Source organism: Rhinoraja longicauda, chromosome 5 (genome assembly GCF_053455715.1).
Source record: "Rhinoraja longicauda isolate Sanriku21f chromosome 5, sRhiLon1.1, whole genome shotgun sequence".
Classification (NCBI taxonomy): Eukaryota; Metazoa; Chordata; class Chondrichthyes; order Rajiformes; family Arhynchobatidae; genus Rhinoraja; species Rhinoraja longicauda.
The window spans coordinates 77041899-77069069 of NC_135957.1; the positions used below are offsets into that span (position 1 = coordinate 77041899).

Genomic DNA, 27171 nt, shown 5'->3' on the forward strand with positions numbered 1-27171 from the left:
GTCTCTGAATTAACGGTGTCACTCTCCATCTTAATGCAGAATTCTACCATATTATGGTCACTGTTGCCCAAGGGGCTTTGTACAACAAGATTGCTGACTAATCCTTCCTCATTATACAATACCCAGTCTAGGATGGCCTGTCCTCTAGTTGGTGCCCCTACATATTGCGTGAGAAAGCCATCCCGTATACACTCCAGAAAATCCGCCTCCTCGATGTGGTAGATCTAAATTGAAAACAAAATTCTGGAAACTCCCAGCAAGTCAGGCGGCATCTGCAGAAAGAGAAAATTAGTTTCAGAACTGTAGATAATTTATTTGTAATTATGTTAAAAGCTCCTCCATGAGGCCTATTATTCAAAATTGAGTCCAGCCCACCTCAGTGCTATCCCTTTATTGGTTCAGGCACTCAGTCAGTGTTGGCCCTGTATCAGATTTGCTGCCCAGCCGTTGGCTTGGTTGCCCACTGCTGCCCTTCCATTGATTTGGCGACTCCCTCTGAGACAGAGGTTCACCTGCACCTCCTCCAACCTCATCTATTGTATCCGTTGCTCTGGATGTCAACTTCTTTACATCGGCGAGACCAGACACAGGCTCGGCGATCGTTTCGCTCAACACCTTCGCTCAGTCCGCCTTAACCAACCTGATCTCCCAGTGGCCGAGTACTTCAACTCCCCCTCCCACTCCCAGTCTGACCTTTCTGTCATGGGCTTCCTCCAGTGCCATAGTGAGGCCCACCGGAAATTGGAGGAACAGCACCTAATATTGTGCTTGGGCAGCTTGCAGCCCAGCGGTATGAACATTGACTTCTCCAACTTTAGATAGTTCCTCTGTCCCTCTCTTCTCCTCCCCCTTCCCAGTTCTCCCTCTATCTTCCTGTCTCCACCTATATCCTTTCTTTGTCCCGCCCCCCCTGACATCAGTCTGAAGAAGGGTCTCGACCCGAAACGTCACCCATTCCTTCTCTCCTGAGATGCTGCCTGACCTGCTAACTTATTCCAGCATTTTGTGATACCCTCTGAAATGCTGGCTACTAGAGCATGCCAGATTTTTAAATTGAAGGTACCAAAACATAGAAATATAGAAAATAGGCGCAGGAGGAGGCCATTCGGCCCTTCGAACCAGCACCGCCATTCATTGTGATCATGGCTGATCGTCCCCAATCAATAACCCGTGCCTGCCTTCTCCCCATATCCCTTGAATCCACTAACCCCGAACTCTCTCTTAAATCCATCCAGTGATTTGGCTTCCACTATCACTGTATCCTTTTTTCTCTCCATATCTACCAAAAACATCCTGCTTATGTTGTGGAGGTTGCTGGAATTACTATCAGTTATTTTTGATTCCATTCTTCAAATAGAATTTTTTGAGTAAAAAGTCATATTATTAATTTTGAATGAACTATTTACTGTGAGCTAACCCAGAATTGTCTGGAGTGAGTTTGTTTTAAATGACGTGCAATTAAAATTCTTATCTAGAATGACGAGCACAAATCTGTTATAAAAAACATGACTAAAGTGTGATTTGTTTTGTTTTTCTGTGTTTCAGCAACATCATCCAGTAACGTAAAAGGAGTACAGACCGAAGAGTATTTCTCAGCGTTAGAATTCCCAACTCAATCCCTAGTAATTGGTGGTGAGGAAGAAATGATGATGAAAGGCGACTATTCCCAAGAGGTATGTTTTTAATGCTATACTAGAAAAGAGGGCCCGTTGGGCCCGTCCCCACACCCCCCATTCTCTCCTCCCCCAGCCCCACTCTTACTCTCCAAGTGTGCCCGTTGGGGAGGGCCCGTTGGGCCCGTCCCCACACCCCCCATTCTCTCCTTCCCCAGCCCCACTCTTACTCTCCAAGTGTGCCCGTTTTTTTTTTTTCCTAATCAGATGGTTTTTTTTTTTTTCCTAATCAGATGTGCAGTACTTTGGTCAACGTGGGTTGTTTTTAAATGTGCTATACAAATAAAATTGACTTGACTTGACTTGCAATAACAAAAAAGACTTCTTGGAAGCTTTTCGAAACAATGTAGCCGTCACAAGCTGAAAACTAAATCCTTGCTGAAAACTAAATGATTTTCTGTAAACTTTTTGAAACAAATGTAGCCCCTTGAAGAAAAGGGTTAGAAATGAAAATTTAAACTTTAATATCTCTCTAGCTTTAAAAAGGTAGCTTCAATTTGAACGAAAGTACTTACAATAGTTGCCCAGGTTAATGGTGAATACGGCGGTACAAAAATCGTAGCGCTTTGGTGTACCGTCTTGGAGGAGTAGGGTTTGTAAGTAATCTTCCGTACATACACATATACATCCATACATACGGAATGTTGGACCGCAGAGTTTTAGTATTATACTAGAACAAGTGTGCCCGTTCAAAGCGGGCCCGTTGGGCCCGTCCCCACACCCCCCATTCTCTCCTCCCCCAGCCCCACTCTTACTCTCCAAGTGTGCCCGTTGGGCCCGTCCTCCTGATCTGTGTATGTCAAGTGAGCACTATACCCTTCTTTTTTTTCCTAATCAGATGTGCAGCACTTTGGTCAACATGGGTTGTTTTTAAATGTGCTATACAAAGATAATTGACTTGACTTGACTTGACTTGCAATAACAAAACAATCAGTGCTTTTCTGGAAACTTTTCGAAACAATGTAGCCGGCACAAGCTGAAAACTAAATCCTTTTCTGGAAACGTTTCGAAACAAATGTAGCCGTCACAAGCCACAAGCTGAAAACTAAATCTGCACCGCAGCGCCCCCTATAATTTAGGGGGGGGGGGGAAGCGCTTTCAAACCTCTGTAACTTAAAAAACATGCGACCGAATTAAATAAAAAACAAATTTGCAGCAGATAACCGCGTGGTGATTAAGGCGGTGCAAAAATCGTGGCGCTACGGTTCACCGTTTTGACGAAATCAGAGAAACCGCTGTTACGCGCATATATATATATATAACACAAGATCTGAGTTTTAGTATTAGATAGATATATATATAGATAGATAGAGTCATAGAGTGAAAACAGTGTGGAAACAGGCCCTTTGGCCCAACATGCCCACACCGGCCAACATGTCCCAGCTACACTAGTCCCTCCTACCTGTGCTTGGTCCATTTCCCTCCAAACCTGTCCTCTCCATGTACCTGTCTGACTGTTTCTTAAACGTTGGGATAGTCCCAGCCTCAACTACCTCCTCTGGCAGCTTGTTCCATACACCTACCACCCTTTGTGTGAAAAAGTTACCCCTCAGATTCCTATGAATTCTTTTCCCCTTCACCTTAAACCTATGTCCTCTGCTCCTCAAGTCCCCTACTCTGGGCAAGAGACTCTGTGCATCTACCCGATCTATTCCTCTCATGATTTTATACACCACTATAAGATCACCCCTCATCCTCCTGTGCTCTAAGGAATAGAGTCTCAGCCAACTCAACCTCTCCCGATTGCTCAGACCCTCTAGTCCTGGCAACATCCTTGTAAATCTTCTCTGAACCCTTTCAATCTTGACAATGTCTTTCCCATAACATGGTGCCCAGAACTGAACACAATATTCTAAATGCAGTTTCACCAACGTCTTATACAACTGCAACATGACCTTCCAACTTCTGTACTCTATATTCTGACTGATGAAGGCCAATGTGCCAAAAGCCTCTTTGACCATTTGAAGAAATATAATTGAAGGGAATGGTATCATTTCATTGGACTGTTTGATTTTGAAAGAATCTAATGAAAACCAAAACAACTACAGAAACTGAAAAATTGAAATAAAAATGGAAAATGCAGCCAGGGCTCAGCAGGTTAGGGTATTCTGAAGAAGGATCTTTGAGCTGAAATGTCAATTCTGTTTTTCTGTATCACCTCCGGAAAAATTATACATCATCTCCAAAGCATTATGGGACTAACTTTTCAAAGACTCTGGCCTTCTAATTCAAGTGAAGTAAAGCAGAATGTGAATTATGGTCATACTTGGAAAATTCCAACCTTAACTCAGATTGTGCGGCTAGGTTATTAGCGTGAAAATGAAGGTTAAATTACTGGATGAGCATCCAGCCAGGATGGCTCATCTGAAAATGCAGTTTAAATCCCATCATAGTAGCTTGTGAATTTTAATTCAAGGTGTAGGTAAAATGAAATGTAGTGGGACGGAATTAAAAACTTGGTATCAGTAATGGTAGTCAGTAAACTACAGAATTGTTTTTCGTAATCCAACTGATTAATGTCCTTTAACGAAATCAATCTGCCAACTGTATCAAGAACTATGCATAAATCCAGAGCACTATGAATGACTCATCTAAGTTGCCTAATGGGTAATCAGCCTTGCAAGTGACAGTCAACCCAGTGAATATCAAGAGAAAAAAATGGTTGGGTTGTTACAGCACGTAAAATTCAGTATGGCCACAGTTGTTCAATTTGGACTTTGGCAGAAAAGTTCACATTTTAGCATTTTGCTAAAGCCTTTTTAACCATCATGAAAAACTCTGGGATAATTTAAACATACTCTCATCGTAATGCAAGATGCTTTAGCACCAGAAAATGCATTGCTATTACATCTTTAATAATCAACTCAAGCATCTTCCCCACTACCTATGTCGGACTAACTGGTCTATAATACCGTGTTTTCTCTCTCCCTCCTTTCCTAAAAAGTGGGGTTACATTATATCATATCATATCATATATATACAGCCGGAAACAGGCCTTTTCGGCCCTCCAAGTCCGTGCCGCCCAGCGATCCCCGTACATTAACACTATCGATCACCCACTAGGGACAATTTTTACATTTACCCAGCCAATTAACCTACATACCTGTACGTCTTTGGAGTGTGGGAGGAAACACATTAGCTACCCTCCAGTCCACAGGAACTGATCCAACGTCTAGAACTTTGGAAAATGATCATCAATGCGCCCACGATTTCTAGAACCTCCTCCTTGAGTACTCTGGGATGCTGACCATCAGGCCCTGGGGATTTATCTGACTTCAGTACCAACTGTTTAGCTAACACCATTTCCTGAGAATGATAGTTAAAGGATAGTTAAAGGATAGTAAAGGACAAAACAGGTGGGAGCAGGAGGCTTGTATGACGAGGGAAATTTAGGCTCTGGTCAGAAAAAAGGAGACATGGGACAGGTACAGGAAAGTGGGATCAAGTGTATCCCTGGGGGAATTTTGGGAACTGAGGAGCGTATTTAAGAAGGAAATCAGAAGAGGAGAAAGCTTGGCAGGAGATAGCTCTGGCAGATAATATTAAGGAAAATCTAAAGAGATTTTACAAATACATTAAGGGAAAGAGAGTGACTCAAGAGAGAATATGCCCCTTAGAAACCATAGCCATCTCTGTGTTGTGCCAAAGGAGATGGGCAAGGTCCTTAATGAATATTTCTCCTCTGTTAACTGTGGAGAAAGATGTGAAGAAAGGGAAACTTGGGACAGTTAATGGATGTGTCTCGAGGAGAGTCAATACTGCAGTCGAGGAGATGCTGATTGTCTTAAGGCATATGAAAGTGGAAAAATCTCCCAGGTCTGATCAAATATATCCATGGACACCGTGGGAAACTGGAGAAGAAATTGTGGGCACGCTGGCTGAGATTGACGAATCCTCATTAGATATGGGTAAGGTGCCAGAAGACTCGAGGGTGGTTATGCTTCTTTTTAAGATGGGCTACAGGTAAAAGCCTGGGAATTATAGACCAGTGAGCCAGTGGAGAGGCAAGTTACTGGAGAGTATTCTGAGGGATAAGGTGTATGTGCATTTGGATAGCCGGCTTGATTAAGGATAGTCAGCAGAGTTTTGACGTGGAAGATCGTGTCTCATGAATCGGTTTAAGAAGTCAAACCACAGCAGGACCTTCACAGTGAATGGCATGGCTCTGGGTGTGTTGTAGAGGAGAGAAATCTAGGAGTGCAGGAACATTTTTCCTTGAAAGTGGTGTCACGGGTAGATACGGTGATCAAGAAGGCTTTCGGCACTTTGGCCTTCATCAGTCAGAGTACGAAGTAAAGAAATTGAGATGTTCTATTACAGTTGTACAAGACATTGGTGAGGCCACATTTGGAGTATTGTGGTCAGTTTTGATCACCCTGTTATATGAAAGATGTTTTAAGTTGGAAAAGGTGCAGAGACGATTTACGAGGCTATTACCAGGAGTCGAGGGCCTGAGCTCGGGAGAGGTTGAGCAGGCTAGGACTTTACTCCTTGGAGCGCAAGATGATGGGTGATCTTACAGAGGTGTATAAGATCATGAGGGGAACAGATAAGGTGAATGCACAGAGTCTTTTACCCAGAGTAGGGACATCAAGAACTAGAGAACATAGGTTTAAGGTGACAGAGGAAAGATTTAATAAGGACCCTGGGGGCATCTTTTTCACACAAAGGGTGGGTATATGGAACGAGCTGCCAGAGAGGTAGTTGAGGCAGGTACTATCACAACATTTAAAAGACAGTTGGACAGATACATGGATAGGAAAGGTTTTAAAGGAAGTGGAACAAATGCAGACAGGTTGGAATAGTATAGATAGGGCATCTTGGTCTGTGTGGGTAAGTTGGGCCGAAGAGCCTGTTTTCATGCCATATGACCTTATGACTCCACAGCTCTCTGGCCTGCTCTTCCATTTCCACAAACTATTCTCTTTCCACCACAAGAGATAAAACACGTCATCCCTTCCTATCATCTGTCGACCCGAACTCACAAGAGTCAGCAATTCACTTACACTTCCATTATAGTGTTTGCAAACTGCTCACAACGAGATCCCCTCTACATTGGAGAAAACAAATGGAGATTGGGTCAGCACTTTATTGTGCACTTCCATTCATTCAGACAATAGTTGTCTTCCAGTGGTCTGTCACCTTAATTCTCCATCCGACCCCTTTTCTGGCCTATATGTCTGCAATGTATATAATTAAAAAGCAAACAATATCCTGTACTTTACACCCTGAACAATGAACTCGTGTGTCAAACACATCCCTAGCACGAGAGTGAGTAAGATCACTTTCCATGAAAGTGGACACACATTTTGATAGGGTGTTTGAAGGCGGCGTTTGGCACACATGCCTTCATCAGTCGGGGTGTAGTGTAGTAGGTTTGGGTCATCCTGTAACAGCTGTCCACGATGTTGGTTTAGGTCAGATTTGGAGTACGGTGTACAGTTTTGGGCACCCTGCCATCAACGTCCAGATTGATGCATGCGACCTAACTGTGAGAAGGTATAATTTTGCAAGTACATATACTGTAATACAATTTAAATCTAAGTAGGAAATATGGAGAAATTCTACTTTGGACCAACTTAGTCTTGCCTTTACTAATAACTACAAATATATATTAACCAAGGAAAGGAATGGAGTCATTGGCTCAGAAACAGAATTATTGAGAGAGAGAAAGAAGATTGTGAATTTGGCTGTCCTATTATTTAGCCAGCAGAAATTTCAGCTCCTTCAATGCTGGTTGTCAGAGGATGAGTTATACAATGGTGGGTGCTGACTGTGACGATGTAAAAAAAATTTGGGATGATGTTGCTGAAAGACGCATTTGGATGACAAATAGGAGGACATTAAGGATGATCTTTGAGAACATGAGGTAACAATAAAAGTATGGGAAAGTTGGTGAGATTACCTTAGTAAAATCAGAAAAATAAGAATAGAGCCAAATAGATATGGCCGCAGGAAAGTGGGAAATTTATACATGCTGAAGATGACGAGGCAAGAGTTACATGCAAATTGAGAGTGTAAGAAAATAACTGCAGATGCTGGTACAAATCGAAGGTATTTATTTCACAAAATGCTGGAGTAACTCAGCAGGTCAGGCAGCATCTCAGGAGAGAAGGAATGGGTGACGTTTCGGGTCGAGACCCTTCTTGGGTCTCGACCCGAAACGTCACCCATTCCTTCTCTCCTGAGATGCTGCCTGACCTGCTGTTACTCCAGCATTTTGCAAATTGAGAGTGACAAGATAGAAAATTTACCTTTGCCACTATCAGATGGAGTGTCAAAAACTGTTTCAGTTCAGTGGCAGAGACAGAACTCTTAATATAATTAAGAAAGGGATGAGATTAACATGTATTTGAGAGTCATGAATTTAGATTATTATATATGTTCAAGAATATTGGGCTGAAAAGAGAGATTGAAGATGGAGTTACACTTTCATCAACAAAGGCGAGTCACAGGTTGTCCTTTGTGAAGAGGGATGATGCTGCCAGTTTTGAAGGCAACAGCACAGAATCTGAAGAGAGAGAACTGTCAAGAGGGCTTTATTTTCATATGTCCCAAAACGGAACAATTAAATTCTTACTTGCAGCAGCGCAACAGATATGTGAACATAGTCTGCTGTAAACTCCATAATAAACAGTCTAAAGAAGGGTCTTGACCCAAAATGTCAACCTATCCTTTTCTCCAGAGATGCTGTCTGACCCGCTGTTACTCCAGGTTTTTGTGTCTATCTTCGGTTCAAACCAGCATCTGCAGTTCCTTCCTACATAATAAACAACAAATTCTGCTTTGGACCAACTTAGTTTCTTGCATCTCTAGGCCTTTCTGTTGTACAACAAGCTCCAGCATTATCAAAAACATAGAAAAATAGGTGCAGTAGGCCATTCGGCCCTTCGAGCCAGCACCACCATTCAATATAATCATGGCTGATCATCTAAAATCAGTACCCTTTCCTGCTTTTTCCCCATATCCTTTGATTCCTTTAGCCCCAAGAGCTAAATCTAACTCTCTCTTGAAAACATCCAGTGAATTGGCCTCCACTGCCTTCTGTGGCAGAGAATTTCACTGATTCACAACTCTCTGGGTGAAGACATTTTTCCTCATCTCAGTCTAAATGGCCTACCTCTTATTCTTAAACTATAACTTAGGAACCTATAATAGATGCCCATGTTTCAATAATTGTAAACCGAGGATAATTACTTATTTATGTATTTTTAAATATATTTCGTCCAGTGTGCCTCTGTTTTTCAATTTGTGCAACATGAATCATGACAGTGGTCTGGTTGGTAATAGTCTATTTTTTAAAAAACTTTTCTCGCAATTTGCAAGGAACTCATTGAATAGTAATTAACCCAGACTCGAAGGTTAAATTAAGGGATAAGCATAAACCTTTGTAGACTCATTCTTTCTATCAGAAAAACGATACACTGTACCATTCACCAGATTTTTAACACAGCAAACATTTCATAATAAATCTTTTAGATTCAAGAACACCATGACAGGGAGACACTGGAACGGGCAGAATACCTGAGCCGAGAGAAGGAGCTACAAGAACCTGAACAGGAATATGAAGAAAAGCTCAAACGAGAACATGAACAACGCAGGTTGGAGTTAAAAGCGGAGCAGCTGAGGGAAAGTAAGAGTATAAATTTATTTTAGAATTGTAGTCGTAGAGCTATACTGTGTGGAAACAGGCCTTTCGGCCAACTTGCCCATGTCGATAAAGTTGCTACATCTTACCAGCCTTGGTCACTTCCTCTGCCAGCTTTCTTGTATGCACCACCCTCTGTGTGAAAAAGTTACCCCTCGGGTACCTTCCCAACCCTGAGGAGAAGCGTGTCTTCTGTGGCTTTTCACCATATTTAGCATATATAACATTTTATCAGGATGCATAACAGCTTGGTATCAGAGGTTATGGGGAGAAGGCAGGAGAATGGGGTTAGGAGGAGAGATAGATCAGCCATGATTGAATGGCGGAGTAGACTTGATGAGCTGAATGGTCTAATTCTACTCTGATCACTTGTGATCTTATGACCTTGGTTTGGGAACAGCTCCATCCAAGACCACAAGAAATTGCAGTGAATTGTGGACGCAGCCCAGAATGTCACACAAACCAACCTCCCATCTATTGACTCCATTTATACCTCACACTGCCTCGGCAAGGCCAGCAGCATAATCAAGGACGATACAAAAAGTATAGAAGTGTGAAAACGCACACCACCAGATTTAGGGACAGTTTCTTCCCAGCTGTTATCAGGCAACTGAATCATCCTACCACAACCAGAGAACAGTGCTGAACTATCTATCTCTTAGGTGACCCTCGGACTATCCTTGATTGGACTTTGCTGGCTTTACATTGCACTAAATGTTATTCCGTTAACATATATCTATACACTGTAAATGGATCGATTGTAAAAATGTATTGCCTTTTTGCGTTAGCGCACAAAAAAAGCTTTTCACTATACCTTGGCACACACGATAATAACCTAAACTGAACTGATTTATGCCCCTCATGATTTTGTAAACCTCTCCAAGGTTGTTCCTCAACCTCCTACACTCCAGCAAAAAAAAGGCCTAGCCTATCCCACAATCAACATGCATGAGGCAGATTAAATCAAAGCTTGGGTAGTGCAAAAAGTCCTGGTTGTGAACAAGGAAGGGATTTTAGAGATAGTACAAACGATTGTCTATTATTGAAGATTGAACTGCAAGGTAAGACAAAAGAAGCTTTGGCTCGGAACTTCACCAGTGTAGCACAATATCGTATGTACTATGCAATATAATTTGTTCAAAGATTTTGGCAACTGAGTATATTTTACATACTCAAACTTTTGAATACGCCTGTATGTTGTCTTATGATTTTCCCCCATATTTGTGACATCATATGCAGTGGCTGCTGTCGTGAACATATAATGTAGTCCTTTGCATGTGCATTTTTTAACCACATATTTGCAAGAGAAGCTACAGCAACCGAATACTTGCTGTATTAATTAGAGAACATCACCTCACCCATGCCATCAACAGAGACTCTGCTGGTGATGAATCTCTGAGGATGCTTTGTTCTCTATGAATTCCTGCTTTCTGTTCACAATTTGAGTGATGCCGCCCGGGCTACCCTTCATCCTGTGATTTTCTGCCCAGTACAAATGATATTTTCTCCACCTCATGATCTTTTCACGTTCTTCTTCTCACCCCAGCTCCAAGCTTCTTCCTCCAATGTGCCTCCAGGATTTATGTATAAATCCCTGGCACACACCAGAACTCTCCTTCACCACTTCATATCTTCAACAATAACCCACTTTCCTGATGATATTTTTTCCCTCCCCCTCTCCAAAATCTTCTGCCATTCTCACTCCAAGGTGTTAGATTAGACGAAAAATCTAGTGACTCGTTTGAAATGCAGAGCCAGGATATGAGTCACGGAGTTATACAACGGAAGCAGGCCTTTTGGCACAACGTGTCCTTGGGACCAAGATGGTGAGCTAGTCCCATTTGTCTGCATTTGACCCATGCCCCTCTAAACGTTTCCTTTCCATGTACCTTTGGTTTAATTTAGAGATACAGCGTGGAAACACGCCCTTCGGCCTACCGAGTCCGCACCGACCAGTGACCTCAGCACACGAACACCATCCTACACACACTAGGGACAATTTAAATTTTTTACCAAGCCAATTCACGTATAAACCTGTACGTTTTTAGAGTGTGGGAGGAAACCGGAGCTCCCAGAGAAAACCCACGCAGGTCACGGGGAGAACGTACAAACTCCGTACAGTCAGTACCCGTAATCAGGATGGAACCATGGTCTCTGGTGCTGTAAGGCAGCAACTCCACTGCTGCGCCACCGTGGTGTACCCATGCTGTACCTGTCCAAATGTCTATGCTTATGTTTATGTCGCAACAATGCTTTGGACATTGTGCATGGTAGAATATGAGATGTTACGGCCTCGCTCAAAACAGGTGCTGTGCCCAGACATTGTAGTTTTAATGCACGGCGTAATTAGAATTTTTAGAACTTCCTTTTTCCAAACTTGGAAGGAGATAACCGATAAGTAGGTTGGTAAACAGCACAGAAAGGTAACAAGATGAATTTAAAATGGAACAGGAATTAGTCAAAAATAGTAAAGGGAAGAAAATATGACTGATCATGAGAGATACTTCACAGAGAGGGTGATGGAATATTTTCCAGGTACTGTGCAGGAGATGAGATTCCAAGAATCATTTGAAAAACAATTGGATGGTGCTATAGGATTCTTGAACACTTTTGGATAAAGCTGGAATAGGCCACATCAACTTTTCCAAAATAAAAAAATAGCATATGATACTTTGCAGCTTGATTTTGTTACCTTTGGGGCAGCGTGTGTAGTTTATTTCATTGCTTCAATGGTACCAGTAACCAACAATGAGTGTCTCTTTACTGTAATGGATCATTCATTTGTTCTCATTTTGAAGGGAAACACTTGCAATTATTCATGATCCGTCCAGTAACGCTTCAGTCAGTGAGAGATTTACTCTAGAAATGTAGTTATTTTTGCCAGGAAAAGAAATTCAGTAGCCAATTTGTGCACGGATAGTTAATTTGTTACCATTTAGAATTATTAGTTGAGGGAGGAACATTGGCAATAATGTTCTTCCCTTTTCCAACAATTTGCATTTATGCTGGAAAACGTCACAAAGTATTCTTGCAGAAACTCCCAATTTGATAGATTGTAATGATATGAACGAAGACTGCACTTTGTATTTCTGGTTACTTTTTATTTTTTGTTGCTTGTAACTTACATATATATACACCTGTATTCCTTTATTCTTTCTGGCCGGTTACAATGACAATGAACATTGTACTGTCTATGGTGCTTAAAGTAAATCATTATTTTCACAAGACTATAGAACCAAAGGCAATTCATGTGATTATAAGGTCATTTTCAGCCTCTTTGAGCTTTGTGGTGCTGGACTTAGAGAGAGCTTACTGGATTGTTTTTATTCCTGTTCAACATTACAAGCACATTCACTTCAAAACAATCATAAAACTTACATCCAATTTAGTTTGTGATTGTTTGGTTATTAATGTCAAAGTACGTATTTTCATGTATAAGTGACCAAAGAAAACACAAAAATAGGTCTAGTTAGTTTCCTTTTGATTTTTTGAAAGGCTTGGTGTCAAGAGCAGTGTCCCATCTAATTGCTAACATCTTTTTAAATATTGCCCCATTATAAAAATGTAATTATTGATATTCTTTTACAGGATGCCGCTACTCTGCACCAGCTGTTTATCTGCGTTGTCACTTTTGCTGTTATTCTAAATACAAAAATAATGTGTAAAACAAAATCTGCTTGCATGACCATGTTGCAAAATACACAGCGAGCACGTGCAAGTATTTGTGATACTCTTTGTAAATTGAAATTTATAAAAATAGGAGTGGCTGACAACCTAGTTAAGTGGCTGGATAGATGCTGTGATAAAGGTCAAGCCGGATACTGAAGGGGGGGAAATTGCCTGGGGTAGGTGCAGCTATTTTTCTAGGTGGGGATTGGGATGGTGGGGAGAGGGGATGGGGGAAGCACATAACGTTTTGTTCCTAGTTCTTTTGGAGTTGAGGTTACTCTTTTCTAGCCACTGGAGGCAAAGTAGGAATTGTTACCCAAGATCATAGTGTCAATATAGCACACTAGGAGGCCATTTGGTTGACGTAACCCCTGCCAGATCTATTTTGAGCAATTATTCTGTCCATTCCCCAAATTGGCATCCATATCCCTGCATTTAATTGCCTCGTATTCTTTTTCCCTTTGAAATCATTATCTACGCTTCTACCATCACCATGAACAACAAGTTCCAGTTTATTACAGCTAGATGCGTTGTTAAAAAAAAGTCATCGCCTACTGTATTTTTCCACCCAAAGCCTTTAATCTGTGTCTCTCCTCCCTGTCCTTGTTATATTTTATAGGAGCAGCTCTCAATTGCTTTTTATAGCAACAAAAAACATGAATTTTGTTTGTATTTTTTCTAGTTGAAAATTATCAGATCAGCTAGTCCCTTTAAATTGACACCATTTCCTCGGGGAATTCACATTGATGCCTGTCTTCCTGATTTACATTACAATTGTTATGTTGCCTCACCACAATTATACCATATAACTATTTAGCTGCAGTTTATTTTTAAACTTGTTGCCTATAACAAGGGTGGAATGCCTTTGCTTCACACACCAATCAAATGTAATCCCTATCTTTATCCATGGTGCAGTAAAAACATGAGTCATACTAATGCAGTTGCACTGCTAAATAAGATTTTTTTTTTCAAAACATTATTGGAAGGGACTGGTTCACTGTTAAGGTCACGTCTGAGAAAGTGATTTTGAAGGCTGCTGACCAAATTCAACTGGAAAGATGATTTGGTGAACAGCAGGCTGCTTATGCTTGAGGATGTAATCTTGCATGGATTTCCTATTTTCAGGAAGGTATTGGGAGCTTTTAAAAAAAAAAAAAAATGACGACAGTGGTGTCACGTTGTCCAGATGAGTTTCGGCTCTGGCTGTTATGAATAACCCTGTCACAGAGCCTGTGGAGGCCGTCAATTGATGTTTTTAAGGTGAAGATTTATAGATTCTTGATTAGTAAGGGTGTCAAGGGTTATGTGGAGGAGAAAGGGGTTGAGAGGAAAAGATAGATCTGCCATGATGGAATGGTGGAGTAGACTTGATGAACCGAATGGTCTCATCCTGCTCCTCCAACTTTTGAACCCACATGGAAAGTATATTATTGTATAATGTTGAGCAAAATTAGATTATACTAATTTGGACAATAGGTGCAGGAATAGGCCATTCAGCCCTTCGAGCCAGCACCGCCATTCAATGTGATCAATGTGATCTTAATTTGAATTAAGATCGATTTTCTACCTGCATTGGTAACACCAAGGTCCCTTTGTTCTTCGATACTCCCTTCAACCTGACCACTTGTGATGTATGTGCTAGCCTCATTAATACTCCCAAAATGCATCACCTCACTTGACACTTCACTTGCATTTCTCTGAATGTTTGCTTGCTAGAAATAAAATAATTGAACTATTCTTATTTGGCCATACCAAGTACTTTACAAGTTACTTTCAGAACTTGATTCAAATAGGAGACTGATCCAAAGGTGAACCCAAAAATTGGCCCTGTAATAGGAGACAGATAACAATGTAGAGCTGTTTTTGTGATTGGATGACTGTGACCAGTGGTTTTCCATAGGGATTGGTGCAGAGAGCCTGGCTGTTCTAGTGTGTATGAATGGTATAGGTGTGGATGTAGGAGCCATGAACAGTATGTTTGAAGATGACGTGGAGATTGATGGAGATGTTGATTGTGGGAGGGGCATTCTTGTGCTGCAGGATGATAGAGATGTGCTGGTGAGCTGAGAAATGACAGGTGGTGTTTAGTTAGATTAATGTGAGGTGACGCATTTTGAGAGTATTAATGGGGCTATGACATACACCATGAGTGGTAGAGTCCTATAGTTAGATCATTGAGTACAATGGTCGGGTGGTTCTGCTCCAATTTTATAAAAACATTAATCACACCTCGGATTGTAGAAACGGAGAACAGATATTGGTTTATACCAAAGATACACACAAAGTGCTGGAGTAACTCAGCTGGTCAGGCAGCATCAATGGAGAAAAAGGACCCAGAATCCAGGGAAAGGTCCCGACCCAAAACGTCACCTATCCTTTTTCTCCAGAGATGCTGCCTGACCCGCTGAGTTACTCCAGCACTTTGTGTCTTATCTTTGATCACACCTCAGCTAGAGAACTGCTTGCAGTTCTGGTCGCCACACTATAGCAAAAATGCGATAGTGCTAGAGGTGCAGAGGAGGTTCACCAGGATATTGCTTGGATTGATCATTTCAGTTATGAAGTGATCATAGTCTTACTGTGAGGAGCTGACAGGCAGAGGCGATTAAGTGGGGAACATGGTTGAGGTATATAAAAATATATCATGAGGGGTATAGATAGGGTAACTGTAGGAAACCTTTCCCCATAAGAGAAGTAGATAAAACTAGTGGACATAGATTTACAATAAGGGATAAGAGATTCAGGGGGATCTGAGGAAGACCCTTTTCACCCAATTAGCCATTAATGTTTTAACTTGCAGATCTGTAACAAATTGTTATTGTTGTCTTAAAATCTTAACCTTCTTGATCAATGTGTAATTCTCATAAATATTTACAATGAGTAATCCATTCATTGCATAGTTGAAGCTCGCACATGCTGGCATTATCTTATTTAGAAGCATACAACATGGAAACCAGCCCTTTGGCCTATTGAGTTCACACCAAACTTAAAGCAGCTATTTAACTAATCCTACTTGATCCTTTTTTAAATTCTCTCCACATTCCTTTCATATCCAACCAGTTTCTACTGCTCACGCATGCCAGGGACTCTGTGTAATGACTAATTAACCTATTATAAGTATGATAAGAATGATCAGCCATGATCACATTGAATGGCGGTGCTGGCTCGAAGGGCCGAATGGCCTACTCCTGCACCTATTGTCTATTGTCTATTAACTTGCACGTCTGGGAGGATATCAGAATACCTGGAAAACATGAAAATTCCACGGAGACAGCACCGGAGATCAGGATTGAACTTGGTTCACTGGAACTGTGAGCTGGCAGAACTATTAGCTATGCCACTCGTGTTTAATTTATTCATTTGTTTATTAATTAATTATTAATTTGGCTCTGACAATGCTTAACAACCAAATGGCTTTTAAAGATTAAAATATAATGGTAGCTTCCATTGAAATCTGCCTTTTGAACAATATCTTCAGTTTTGTTTACTACTTCATCATTGCACAGAGCCCAATAAGACGCTAGGTTCTGGTTTATGGCAAGCTGAACAGGCAACTCTGAGACATAGAAGTGAAAAACTTGCTCAACCTCCTCAACTTGTCAGCTCCTCACAAGAAGACTGATCAGAATGTAGGACATTTAGTTTCACCACTTAGTCATGCCAGTTTCTAATAGTTCATGTGCTTTGTGCTGTGTTTCAATCAAAAATCTTGCTGAGAATCCGAACTCCAACTTATTCCTGTTTAGAATATTTTACATATAGTGTGTTTGTTCATTAGAAACAGGAGATAATAATTTCCTTTTATTTAAAAGAGGGTTCAGAACATTGTTAGCATATGAAGTATATTTTCCAACCTCTATTTCAACATATACATTTCTGTCATCTCAAGATAGTTCATGTTTTCATAGTTAATATCCACTTGCTTAAGGACTGAATCTGACAAAAGCATCAATTCCATTTATATTTTCTTCACAAATGTTGCACTCTGTATTTTTAATAAAAACAGTTTTAAAACTGAGTAAGTTACAAACTGCCCATGTCAAGAAATATGCTGATGTGCATGATTTCACATATCCCATTAAAATTCCTCCTACATAATGAACAAAGTACATTTGATAAGTCAGACTTTAATTTTAAACCTTTCCAAAAATAAAATAGTTCAAGCTTTCATTGCTGCCCACAAAGTTATGCAACCAAAATTTATAATTCTATATTGAGAAACTGGCAATGCTCCCAGGAGAAACTGCTCGAGCAACTTTTGCCATGTTTCAACTTGTTTTTTTAATAGCGGAACCTGAAAGAAATATGTTTTACTTTTAGGCGGCAACTGATTTTAATTTGTGTGGCTTTTGGAAGTTTAAATCAAATGAATAAATGAAGACCATAGATAAATTATAACCTCTGGTAGCCAGCAAGTTATCACTTGCTTCCATCAAATGATATGCTTTCACTTGAAAAGACATCATGAATTGTATCAATTAAGTAACACTTGATATTAAATTTTCGATAACCACTTCCAGTTCGTGTGCAGTGATCCAATTTGATTTTGATATTTACTATTCCAAGCACAAAATGTTTGCAGACTGTGAACTTGGCAAATGTTATGGCCTAACTATTAGACATGTATGTCCTTGCACATTTTGGCACTTTGGTATATTCTCACAATGCGAATGCCATCATGTAACTATATTTTATTTTATTTGTATTTGTGATTTTAACTTGGATTTCATTTCTGCTTTCTACAAATGAAATGTTTGCTCTTTATTCTGCTCTGAAATAGAGATGAGGAAACTGATTATCATAAACTTTCTTTTGGATTTGCAGAATGGGAGCAGGAAGAACAAGAAAGAAAAAGTGAAGAGAAAGAGATAGAAAGGAGAGAGAAAGGAATCAAATTAAGGGAAGATGAACATGAAAATTCAGGAAACATAGATGAGAGGCGTAAGAAAGAAATTTTGTTAGCAAAGATGCGAGAGATTGATGAAGAGGCCAATGGAAGTTCCTTGTTTTCTCCACGAGAAAACACTTTATACTCACTTGGCAATGAGTCTCCGGAAAGATCACAACAAAACAAGAACTTTCCAGAATCGGGAAAAACAGCATCGGAGACTTATGGTCGCAGGAGCAACAAGACCACAGTTATGGATGATGAGCTGAGCTTTGGTACGTATGCACCCTCCTTTGGGAAAGGAAATGGGAGACTTGGACAAGTTACGCAGAAGGGCGGTAACAAAGAGGAACAAGCTGATGACTATTTTGACATTCCTGTTAAAGACAAAAAGTCTAATTTAATGGATCAATTGTTTGGTTCTGGAAGTGGAATTGGCTTAATCTCTAACGAAGATGATTTACCCATAAATCCTATGCAGAAACCTAATTGGAATAGCAGCCCTTTCCCTTGGGAAAAAACAAACTCGCAAGCAAAGAAAAATGAGATGGGCGATCCATTCATCAGTCCCAATCATCACCACTCCAAGTATACCTCAGTCAAGCCAGCCATTACAGCAATTGATTCTCATGAGGATGAAATAGAAGAGTTAGTATTGTGATTTACAATATTGAGCCTTCCCAAGAAGATATTAACATATTCAACTTTTTTAAAAATACTAACATCGATAGTTATTTACTTGCAAAATGTAGCAGTTAATTAACAAACAATTGATTTCAACAAAGTACATGAGGAAACAAACTACTGAAGACCAACAATCCGATTGAAATGAATAGAGCCACAGTACCTACAGCAACAAAGGCAATTGCAGAGCTGAGGAGCTAGATATAAAATGAACCAGGCCTCTCAGCCCAGGATATTATGGAATGCCCTTGGACTCAGTAGTGAATCTAAGGACAGAGTGAGAGTTAGAATGTGTGGCACAGAAGTCTAGAACTGGTTAATACGCAGATCGCAACAAGCCAGTAGTTCTTTGAAATCACTGGCTAATCATCAGCGTTGTGATCTGGCCTAATGCTCTTGTTTTCCATTCTTTGGAAAGTGATGTTAACTTGTTATTTTTTCCCCTATTTTTATGTTTGTGGAATATTAAGTTTGTGAGCATCTGTCAGACAATTAGTTATTTATTTTTATTCCCCAGTTTTAACTACATCTGACTGTATATTGTTAGGTCCCCGTCACCCTCTTTTAGAGTTTCACCTGCGCTCCTTTTCTAAAAGTTAGAGGCTGAAAGATATCCTGAATCAATGTTGTGATTATTTGCCCCATGATGTGTTTTTCTTTAGGTTCAGGGAGTCTCTTACAAATCTCTGAAGAAAGGTTCCATCACATACACTACAGTTGACAAATTTGAGAGTAACTAAGATTAAATAGGTAAATCTTCCTACTTTTTCGATTTATGCTTGCTCTTTGTGCAAGTTCAGTTGTATAATCTTGGAAACCAACAATGTCCAAACCAACATTGTGCAGGTAGAGCATTGTGCAGGTAGAAAAAGGATGGAATAGGACTATGCCTGAAACTGAATTCAACAGTACAAAGGGAAAGAATTTGTTGTCCAAAAAGGCCAGTTAATGTAGAACAGATCAAATGTGAAGTACCACTAAATGGTTACGATGTGAATCAGAGGGTATCATTGGAATCTTATATTTTTTTAATCTCTGTGGTCAGTATCATAGGTTCAGGTCGGATCACTATGGCAACGTGTATTTGAAGGTTATGTAGAGAAGCTCCATAAATAGTGTCAAGTGATTGAATTATTGAAGACACTTTAACTCTTCATTTCTAGAAAATATAACTGGGAAAACTTTAAGAGAGGTTTATACAATAAGAAGTGATAGAAATGACAAATCTGGAGCAATAATTTGATAGACCAAATAGATTGTTAATTTGCCATAATATTCTCATTCAATATCGAGCACCATATAGGTAGGAAGAGGGTTGCCGTATTAAATATTGGTTATCACCGTATCAATAAATTCAAGTAAACACTGGTTAACTCTGTCAATTATAATACAGTAGAGGCAAAATCCAGGCGTCATGTAAGGAGTGTGTGGATATTGTAATTATAAGTTTTCATCTAAATGAATGATTGAAGATAATTTGATCATCTGTTTCTCATCTCTTTTCTAACAATCTGTATCAGTTGTTACACCCAGAAAGAAAAAATGAGTGTGTTCTCAAGGTGGAATTAACTTCCAATTGTTATTTTTTCTTAATATAGCATATTGATGTTCACTGATAATTATTACATGTGATCTAGAGTAATATAAAAAGGGAGAGTTTTCTGGGTCTATATTTGGGTGAAAAAGGATGACGCCAATAATTTATTTTAGAGGCCAATTAAAGTTTGTGCTCCTGTTGATTATTTTCAATATTTAGTGTGCTCAGATTCTCCTGGGGGAAAATAATTCTTATGAAGTGAATGCACATTAGGGGTAGTTAATTGCCTTCTTGTTTTGTAAAGTATATTGTTATTTGAACCAAATGGGAATATCAGGTGAACAAGAGCACAGCAATTTGCAATTTAAATGCATTGACCTCCTGGGTTGACTTATTACATTTCCTAAAATGTCTGTCTTCTAAAGTAATTAATATATATTTGTCTTGTAAGGTACCATCCTTTGGGTAAAGATTTTATGTTTCGAGAAAATAATTTGACCTTTTTCTAAATCATGCTATTGTAGCACTTGCCATCAGCGTGGCCAACGGCATAGTAAGCCATAATTACTAGGAGCGTGAGTAATTTTATTATTTTAACGTGGTATTTTCTAAGAATGATTATTGGCAAATGTGAAGGTCTGCTAGGTAAAATGTTCCATTTATTCTCTTTTTCAACCATTGGGAAAAATATTGTTCAGACCAGTCTAGTTGACTGCAAAATCTTTATTTGTCTTGGGGCACTCATTGATTAATTCCGAATAATAACTCCATTTCGAAAACCGTTTGCCTGTTAATTCCAGTACCTTATTGGTTGTGCAATTTCCAGAGAATATATCAAGTAGTTTTAAATGCCTATTTATTGCCACATTGTATTTTTATACTGTTTTAAATCATTTGTTAATTTCTGCTTACTTCACTATAATGCTACATATATGATCTTAAAAATAAATTTTAATTGTTAATTGTACGTGATAATTTCTTTGCCTACTTTATTGCTCTAGTTAACTGTACCAGAAAATTTAGACATTCTTTGAATGCATTTACTTGTTCCACATTGTGGTAGTTACTACAGGCTCGTGTACGGCATTGAATAGTTTAACCTATCTTGCGATTCGCTTTTGACCAAGAGTGACAATTCCATTATGTTGCTGTCTATATTGCCTCTCTGTTACTACTGTTACAATTCCCCTAAGAGGATTGCATCCAAAGAGAACAAACACATGAACGTATCAAGGACTTGCAAGGTTCACGTCTGCTTATTGTCTGACTGCAAAAAGATGGTGTAACTGATTACCCATTAGATCAGGAACCCATACCAAGATTGGAAAGCACATTAAAGCAAGTTGTGGTTTGATGCCACAGGAGGGCCTGTCCCACTTAGGTGATTTTTTAGGCGACTGCCGGCGACTGTCATAGCCGTAGCAAGTCGCCGAAAAACCAACAAGTTACAACAACCTATCAGCTAGTCGACGTCAAGCTGCGGCAATCTACCGACAACCGGCGACCCAATCATTGCGAGTAGGACGTCCGCCTAGGACCGCACCTACAACAACCTACGAGTGGCAGGCAGTCAAGTCAAGTCAAGTCAATTTTATTTATATAGCACATTTAAAAACAACCCACGTTGACCAAAGTGCTGTACATCTGATTAGGTACTAAGGAAAAAAATGAAATATACAGTAGCACGCAAACAGTTCACAGCGCCTCCTCAATGAGCCTCAAACGCTAGGGAGTAGAAATAGGTTTTGAGCCTGGACTTAAAGGAGTCGATGGAGGGGGCAGTTCTGATGGGGAGAGGGATGCTGTTCCACAGTCTAGGAGCTGCAACCGCAAAAGCGCGGTCACCCCTGAGCTTAAGCCTAGACCGCGGGATAGTGAGTAGCCCCAAGTCGGCCGACCTGAGGGACCTGGAGTTAGAGAGGGGGGTTAGAAATTTTTTGATGTGGGGGGGAATGTCCATTTAGGGCTTTATACGTGAATAGGAGAAGCTTGAAGTTGATTCTGTACCGTACAGGGAGCCAGTGGAGAGAGGCCAGAATCGGGGTGATGTGGTCCCTTTTACGGGTACCCGTCAGGAGTCTCGCTGCGGCGTTTTGGACCAGTTGCAGGCGGGACAGGGAAGATTGGCTGATCCCAGTGTATAGGGAGTTGCAGTAGTCTAGGCGGGAGGAAATGAAAGCGTGAATGATTTTTTCTGTGTCGTCGAATTGGAGGAAAGGTTTGATTTTAGCTATGGTTCGAAGTTGGAAGAAGCTGGCTTTTACCACAGCGTTGACTTGCTTATCAAATTTTAATGCAGAGTCAAATATCATGCCGAGGTTTTTGACATGCGGTTTGACTAGGCAGGATAGACTTCCAAGATTGCCTGTTATCGATTTGATGGAGTCGGGGGGGGGGGGGGGGGGGGGGGGCGAATAGGATGACCTCAGACTTGCTCTCATTTAATTGGAGGAAGTTCTGTGCCATCCAACATTTTATGTCCTCAAGGCAGTGTAAGAGGCTGTTTAAATTTGACTGGTTGTTGGGTTTCAGGGGGAGGTAAAGCTGAGTGTCATCGGCATAGCAGTGGAAAGAACTGCCGTGCCTTTGAATGATTTGGCCAAGGGGGAGCATGTATAGAGAGAAGAGAATGGGGCCTAGGATGGAGCCTTGTGGAACTCCGCAGGAGAGGCTAGCTGGAGCAGAGGAATAACTGCCTATGTTGATGGCGAAACTCCTATCTTTGAGGTACGAAGCGAACCAGCTCAGGGCAGTGCCATCAATGCCAACCGTGTACCGGAGACGGTCAATAAGGATGGTGTGGTCCACTGTATCGAACGCTGCGCTGAGGTCGAGAAGGAGCAGGATTGCACAGTCGCCGGTGTCGATGGCGAGAAGCAGGTCGTTGTGTACCTTCAACAAGGCAGACTCTGTGCTGTGGTGGGCTCTGAAACCTGACTGGAAACTTTCCAGGATGGTGTATTGGTGCAGGTAGGGCACTAATTGGTTTAGAATTGCCTTTTCAAGGACTTTTGACAGGAATGGCAGTTTGGAAATGGGTCTGTAGTTGCTAGGCAAGGTGGGGTCTAGGTTAGGTTTTTTCAGTAGGGGCTGGACCACCGCGTGCTTGAAACTGGTTGGAACAGTGCCAGTGGCCAGAGAACTGTTGATAATAGAGAGGATGCTGGGACCGGCTATTGCAATGACATCCTTCAGAAGGGCAGTGGGAGCAGGATCAAGGGGGCAGGTTGCAGGTTTCATAGCGGAGACAAGCTTTGCAAGGGAGGATAGAGTGACTAGTGGAATACCACAAGGCTCGTTGCTGGGACCACAGCTATTTACAATATACATTAATGACTTAAATGAAGGGATTAAAAATAACATTCGCAAATTTGCAGATGACACAAAGCTGGGTGGCAGTGTGAACTGTGAGGAGGATGCTATGAGGATGCAGGATGACTTGGACAGGTTGTGTGAGTGGGCAGATGCATGGCAGATGCAGTTTAATGTGGATAAATGTGACGTTATCCACTTTGGTGGTAAGAACAGGAAGGCAGATTATTATCTGAATGGTGTCAAGTTAGGAAAAGGGGAAGTACAAAGAGATCTGGGTGTCCTTGTTCATCAGTCACTGAAAGTAAGCATACAGGAACAGCAGGCAGTGAAGAAAGCTAATGGCATGTTGGCCTACATGACGAGGAGTTGAGTATAGGAGCAAAGAGGTCCTTCTGCAGTTGTACAGGGCCCTAGTGGGACCACACCTGGAGTACTGTGTCCAGTTTTGATCTCCAAATTTGAGGAAGGACATTCTTGCTTTTGAGGGAGTGAAGCGCAGGTTCGCTAGGTTAATTCCCGGAATGGCGGGACTGTCGTATGTTGAAAGACTGGAGTGACTGGGCTTGTATACACTGGAATTTGGAAGTATGAGAAGGGAACTTATTGAAAGACTTAAGATTTTTAAGGGATTGGACACGCAAGAGGCAGGAAACATGTTCCCAATGTTGGGGGAGTCCAGAACCAGGGGCCACAGTTTAAGAATAAGGGGTAGGCCATTTAGAATGGAAATGAGGATTTTTTTTTTTCACTCAGAGTTGTAAATCTGTGGAATTCACTGCCTCAGAAGGCAGTAGAGGCCAATTCTCTGGATGCTTTTAAGAGAGAGTTAGGTAGAGCTCTTAATGATAGCAGAGTCAGGGGGTATGGGGAGACGGCAGGAACGGGGTACTGATTGTGGATGATCAGCCATGATCACATTGAATGGTGGTGCTGGCTCGAAGCCGAATGGCCTACTCCTGCACCTATTGTCTATTGACAACACAGGCGACAATCTATGACAACCGAAATCAACCTACGTCCACCCACGACATGTTACGACCCTGTCAGCGACAACTGAAGACAATTTGTGTAGGAAAATAACTGCAGATGCTGGTACAAATTGAAGGTATCACAAAATGCTGGAGTAACTCAGCGGGTCAGGCAGCATCTCGGGAGAGAAGGAATGGGTGACGTTTTGGGTCGAGACCCTTCTTCAGACTGATCAGTCTGAAGAAGGGGCTCGACCCGAAACGTCACCCATTCCTTCTCTCCTGAGATGCTGCCTGACTCGCTGAGTTATTCCAGCATTTTGTGATACTGAAGACAATTCACGTCATTTTGGCCTCCGGTTTTGTCGCAGGTTGACGTAGGTAATCGCCAATCGAATTCACCAAAGTCAGCACCGGCGACAATCTACATCGCCTGGGAACAACTTGCGTCAGGTGACATCAAGCTACGCTCATTGGCGTCAAACCCACTGTCCCCCAAAAAATTTCAACATTCTGAAAATCCAGCGGTGACCAGAAAGACGCTACGACTCTTTGGAGACTACTCACGACCATACAGTTGTGGCACCCACCAGCCTAGTCGCCTAAAAAATCGCCGAAGTGGGTCAGGGGCTTTAGGAAAGAAAATGCTTAATTCCACCTTTTTCAGAGTTTTGCACTTGCTGATAGCTGTTGTTTAACCGGACTTAGTCATTTTAAATGAAAAAAAAAGATATGGAAACCGCAACACTGAAATGAGCCATTCAGCCCAACTATTTCAAGTTGATGTTCATCTTCCACAGAAGCTGTAGTCCTAAACAAAAGTAATCCAAAATCAAGGTAATTGTATTGCTCCTGTAACATTTTGTCTTTTTTCCATTATTAATTAGACTTCTACTCCTCCCTCCAAGCTAAGCAGAGAAAGAGTTCTTTAAGTCTTCTATCACACAACTAGCCACCAAATACAACACGTCATCCTTCATCATTTCCACTGACTGCAATAGCATTCTATCACTAGCTTTATATTCCCCTCCTCGCCACTTTCTGTCTTCCACAGGGACAACTCCCTCCATGATGCCCTGGTCTGTTCATCACTACGCACCCATCCCTCCTTGACACCCGACACTTTCCCCTGCAACCACAGGAGGTGCGACACATATTCCTACACCACCTCCCTCACCATCGTCCAGGGGCCTAATCAGCCCTTCCAAATGAGGCAAAGATTCACGTGCAGCTCCTCCTACTTTATCAACCACGTTTGGTTTTCTCTTGTGGCCTCCTCTGCATTTGGGAAACTAGCATCTGAGAGCTGGTAGAGCATGTTTGGAGCCTGGTGCAGGGATGCTGGGAAAGGAAACTGATATTGATTTACCTTTCCTGCCAATATATTTGTAGGATTTTGTAGAAATTATGTCGGTAGTACAATCATAGGTTGCCTAAGTCTCTGAAGTGGACAAAGATCACTTTGCCTGTGCTGGATTTGAACAACTGGTTCTTCAGACATTCTCTTACTCAGCCAGCAGAAGGCTTGCACATTGGAAAGAATTTTGTCATCAATGACTCTTCTCCAAATGGTGGTTCCTGCAATGTGGGAATTGATCCACATAAATACACATATTCTCTGTTTGAATGTAGGATTTCAATGTTGACAGTGGAATATAGATCTGCAGGAAATGGGTGGAGAAAAGGCAGATGGAGTTTAATCTGAGCAAGTTGCACTTTCGGAGGTCGAACATAAGGGAAAAATATAGACTTAATGGCAACACAAGTAGATACTGCGGAGTGGTAGAGAAGGGGTACAATATGCTCGCCTTCATTGGTCGGCGCATTGAGTATAAGAGTCAGGAGGTCATGATGCAGCTTTATAGGACTTTGATTAGGCCACATTTGGAGTATTGTGTGCAGTTCTGGTCGGCCCGATATAGGAAGGATGTGGAGACTTTGGAAAGGGTGCAGAGGAAGTTTACCAGAATGATGCCTGGATTAGGAGGTATAAGGGGTATGAAGGTTGGAATTAAACTCGGACTGCAGAAGCCAAGAGATAGCAGAACAACCTGCTGCATGTTCGTGCGCCACAATGTCTTTTGTAGCCGAAGCACAACTCCCAACATTTACGTTCAATTTATGAACAATAAACAGCAAAATTCTGTTAGCTTTCCATGCTTCTTGCTCACTGACCTTTTGAGAAACTTACTAGGACATTTAAGTCCCTCTGCATGCTCTCACCATTTTAGATACTTTTTGTGCGAAAATGGATGATTTCACATTTTCCACATTATGTTCCATTTTTTCAGACCTATGTCCACTCACTTAACCTATTTGTATGTCTTTTGCAGAGTCCTTGTTTCCTGTTCATAGCTATTTTCATCCCCATCTTCTGTCACACGCATAAACATTCTCTGTGTCTTCTCCCTCAAAACCTTTGACATTTTTAAAGACCTGACTTTTCATCACGAGGGGAAGAGACCCAGTTTGAAGATACCTGCACATTCACTTCTACAATCCAGCAGTGGCAAATGTACTGAAGTTTTTCACACTATGACTGTTATAGCTCAGCTTTTATGCACATGATACATTTAATTGACCGCTGGAATTGATGGACTGCTTTGAAATCTGCAAAAGAATAATCGTCAAATACAGGTTTGTAAGCGCATCTTTAATGTTGTTATCACAGGTATCACAAAATGCTGGAGTAACTCAGCAGGTCAGGCAGTATCTAGGAGAGAGGGAATGGGTGACGTTTCGGGTCGAGACCCTTCTTCAGACTGATGTCGGGGGCGGGACAAAGAAAG

The 27171-nt window shown here is 41.2% G+C and overlaps 1 protein-coding gene across 3 annotated transcripts in view; it reads left to right on the plus strand.

Annotated features, from left to right (window-relative positions):
* lca5 (lebercilin LCA5) overlaps positions 1-21030 on the plus strand; it is a 61897-nt gene extending 40867 nt beyond the window's left edge. For all 3 annotated transcript variants that reach the window (XM_078399827.1, XM_078399828.1, XM_078399829.1), the window contains 3 exons: positions 1546-1673; positions 9153-9306; positions 17815-21030. In XM_078399827.1, coding sequence (XP_078255953.1) covers positions 1546-1673; positions 9153-9306; positions 17815-18539 — 1007 coding nt within the window. In that variant the 3' untranslated portion in view covers positions 18540-21030. The remainder of the gene's footprint in view (positions 1-1545; positions 1674-9152; positions 9307-17814) is intronic.
* The last annotated feature ends 6141 nt before the right edge of the window (positions 21031-27171 follow it).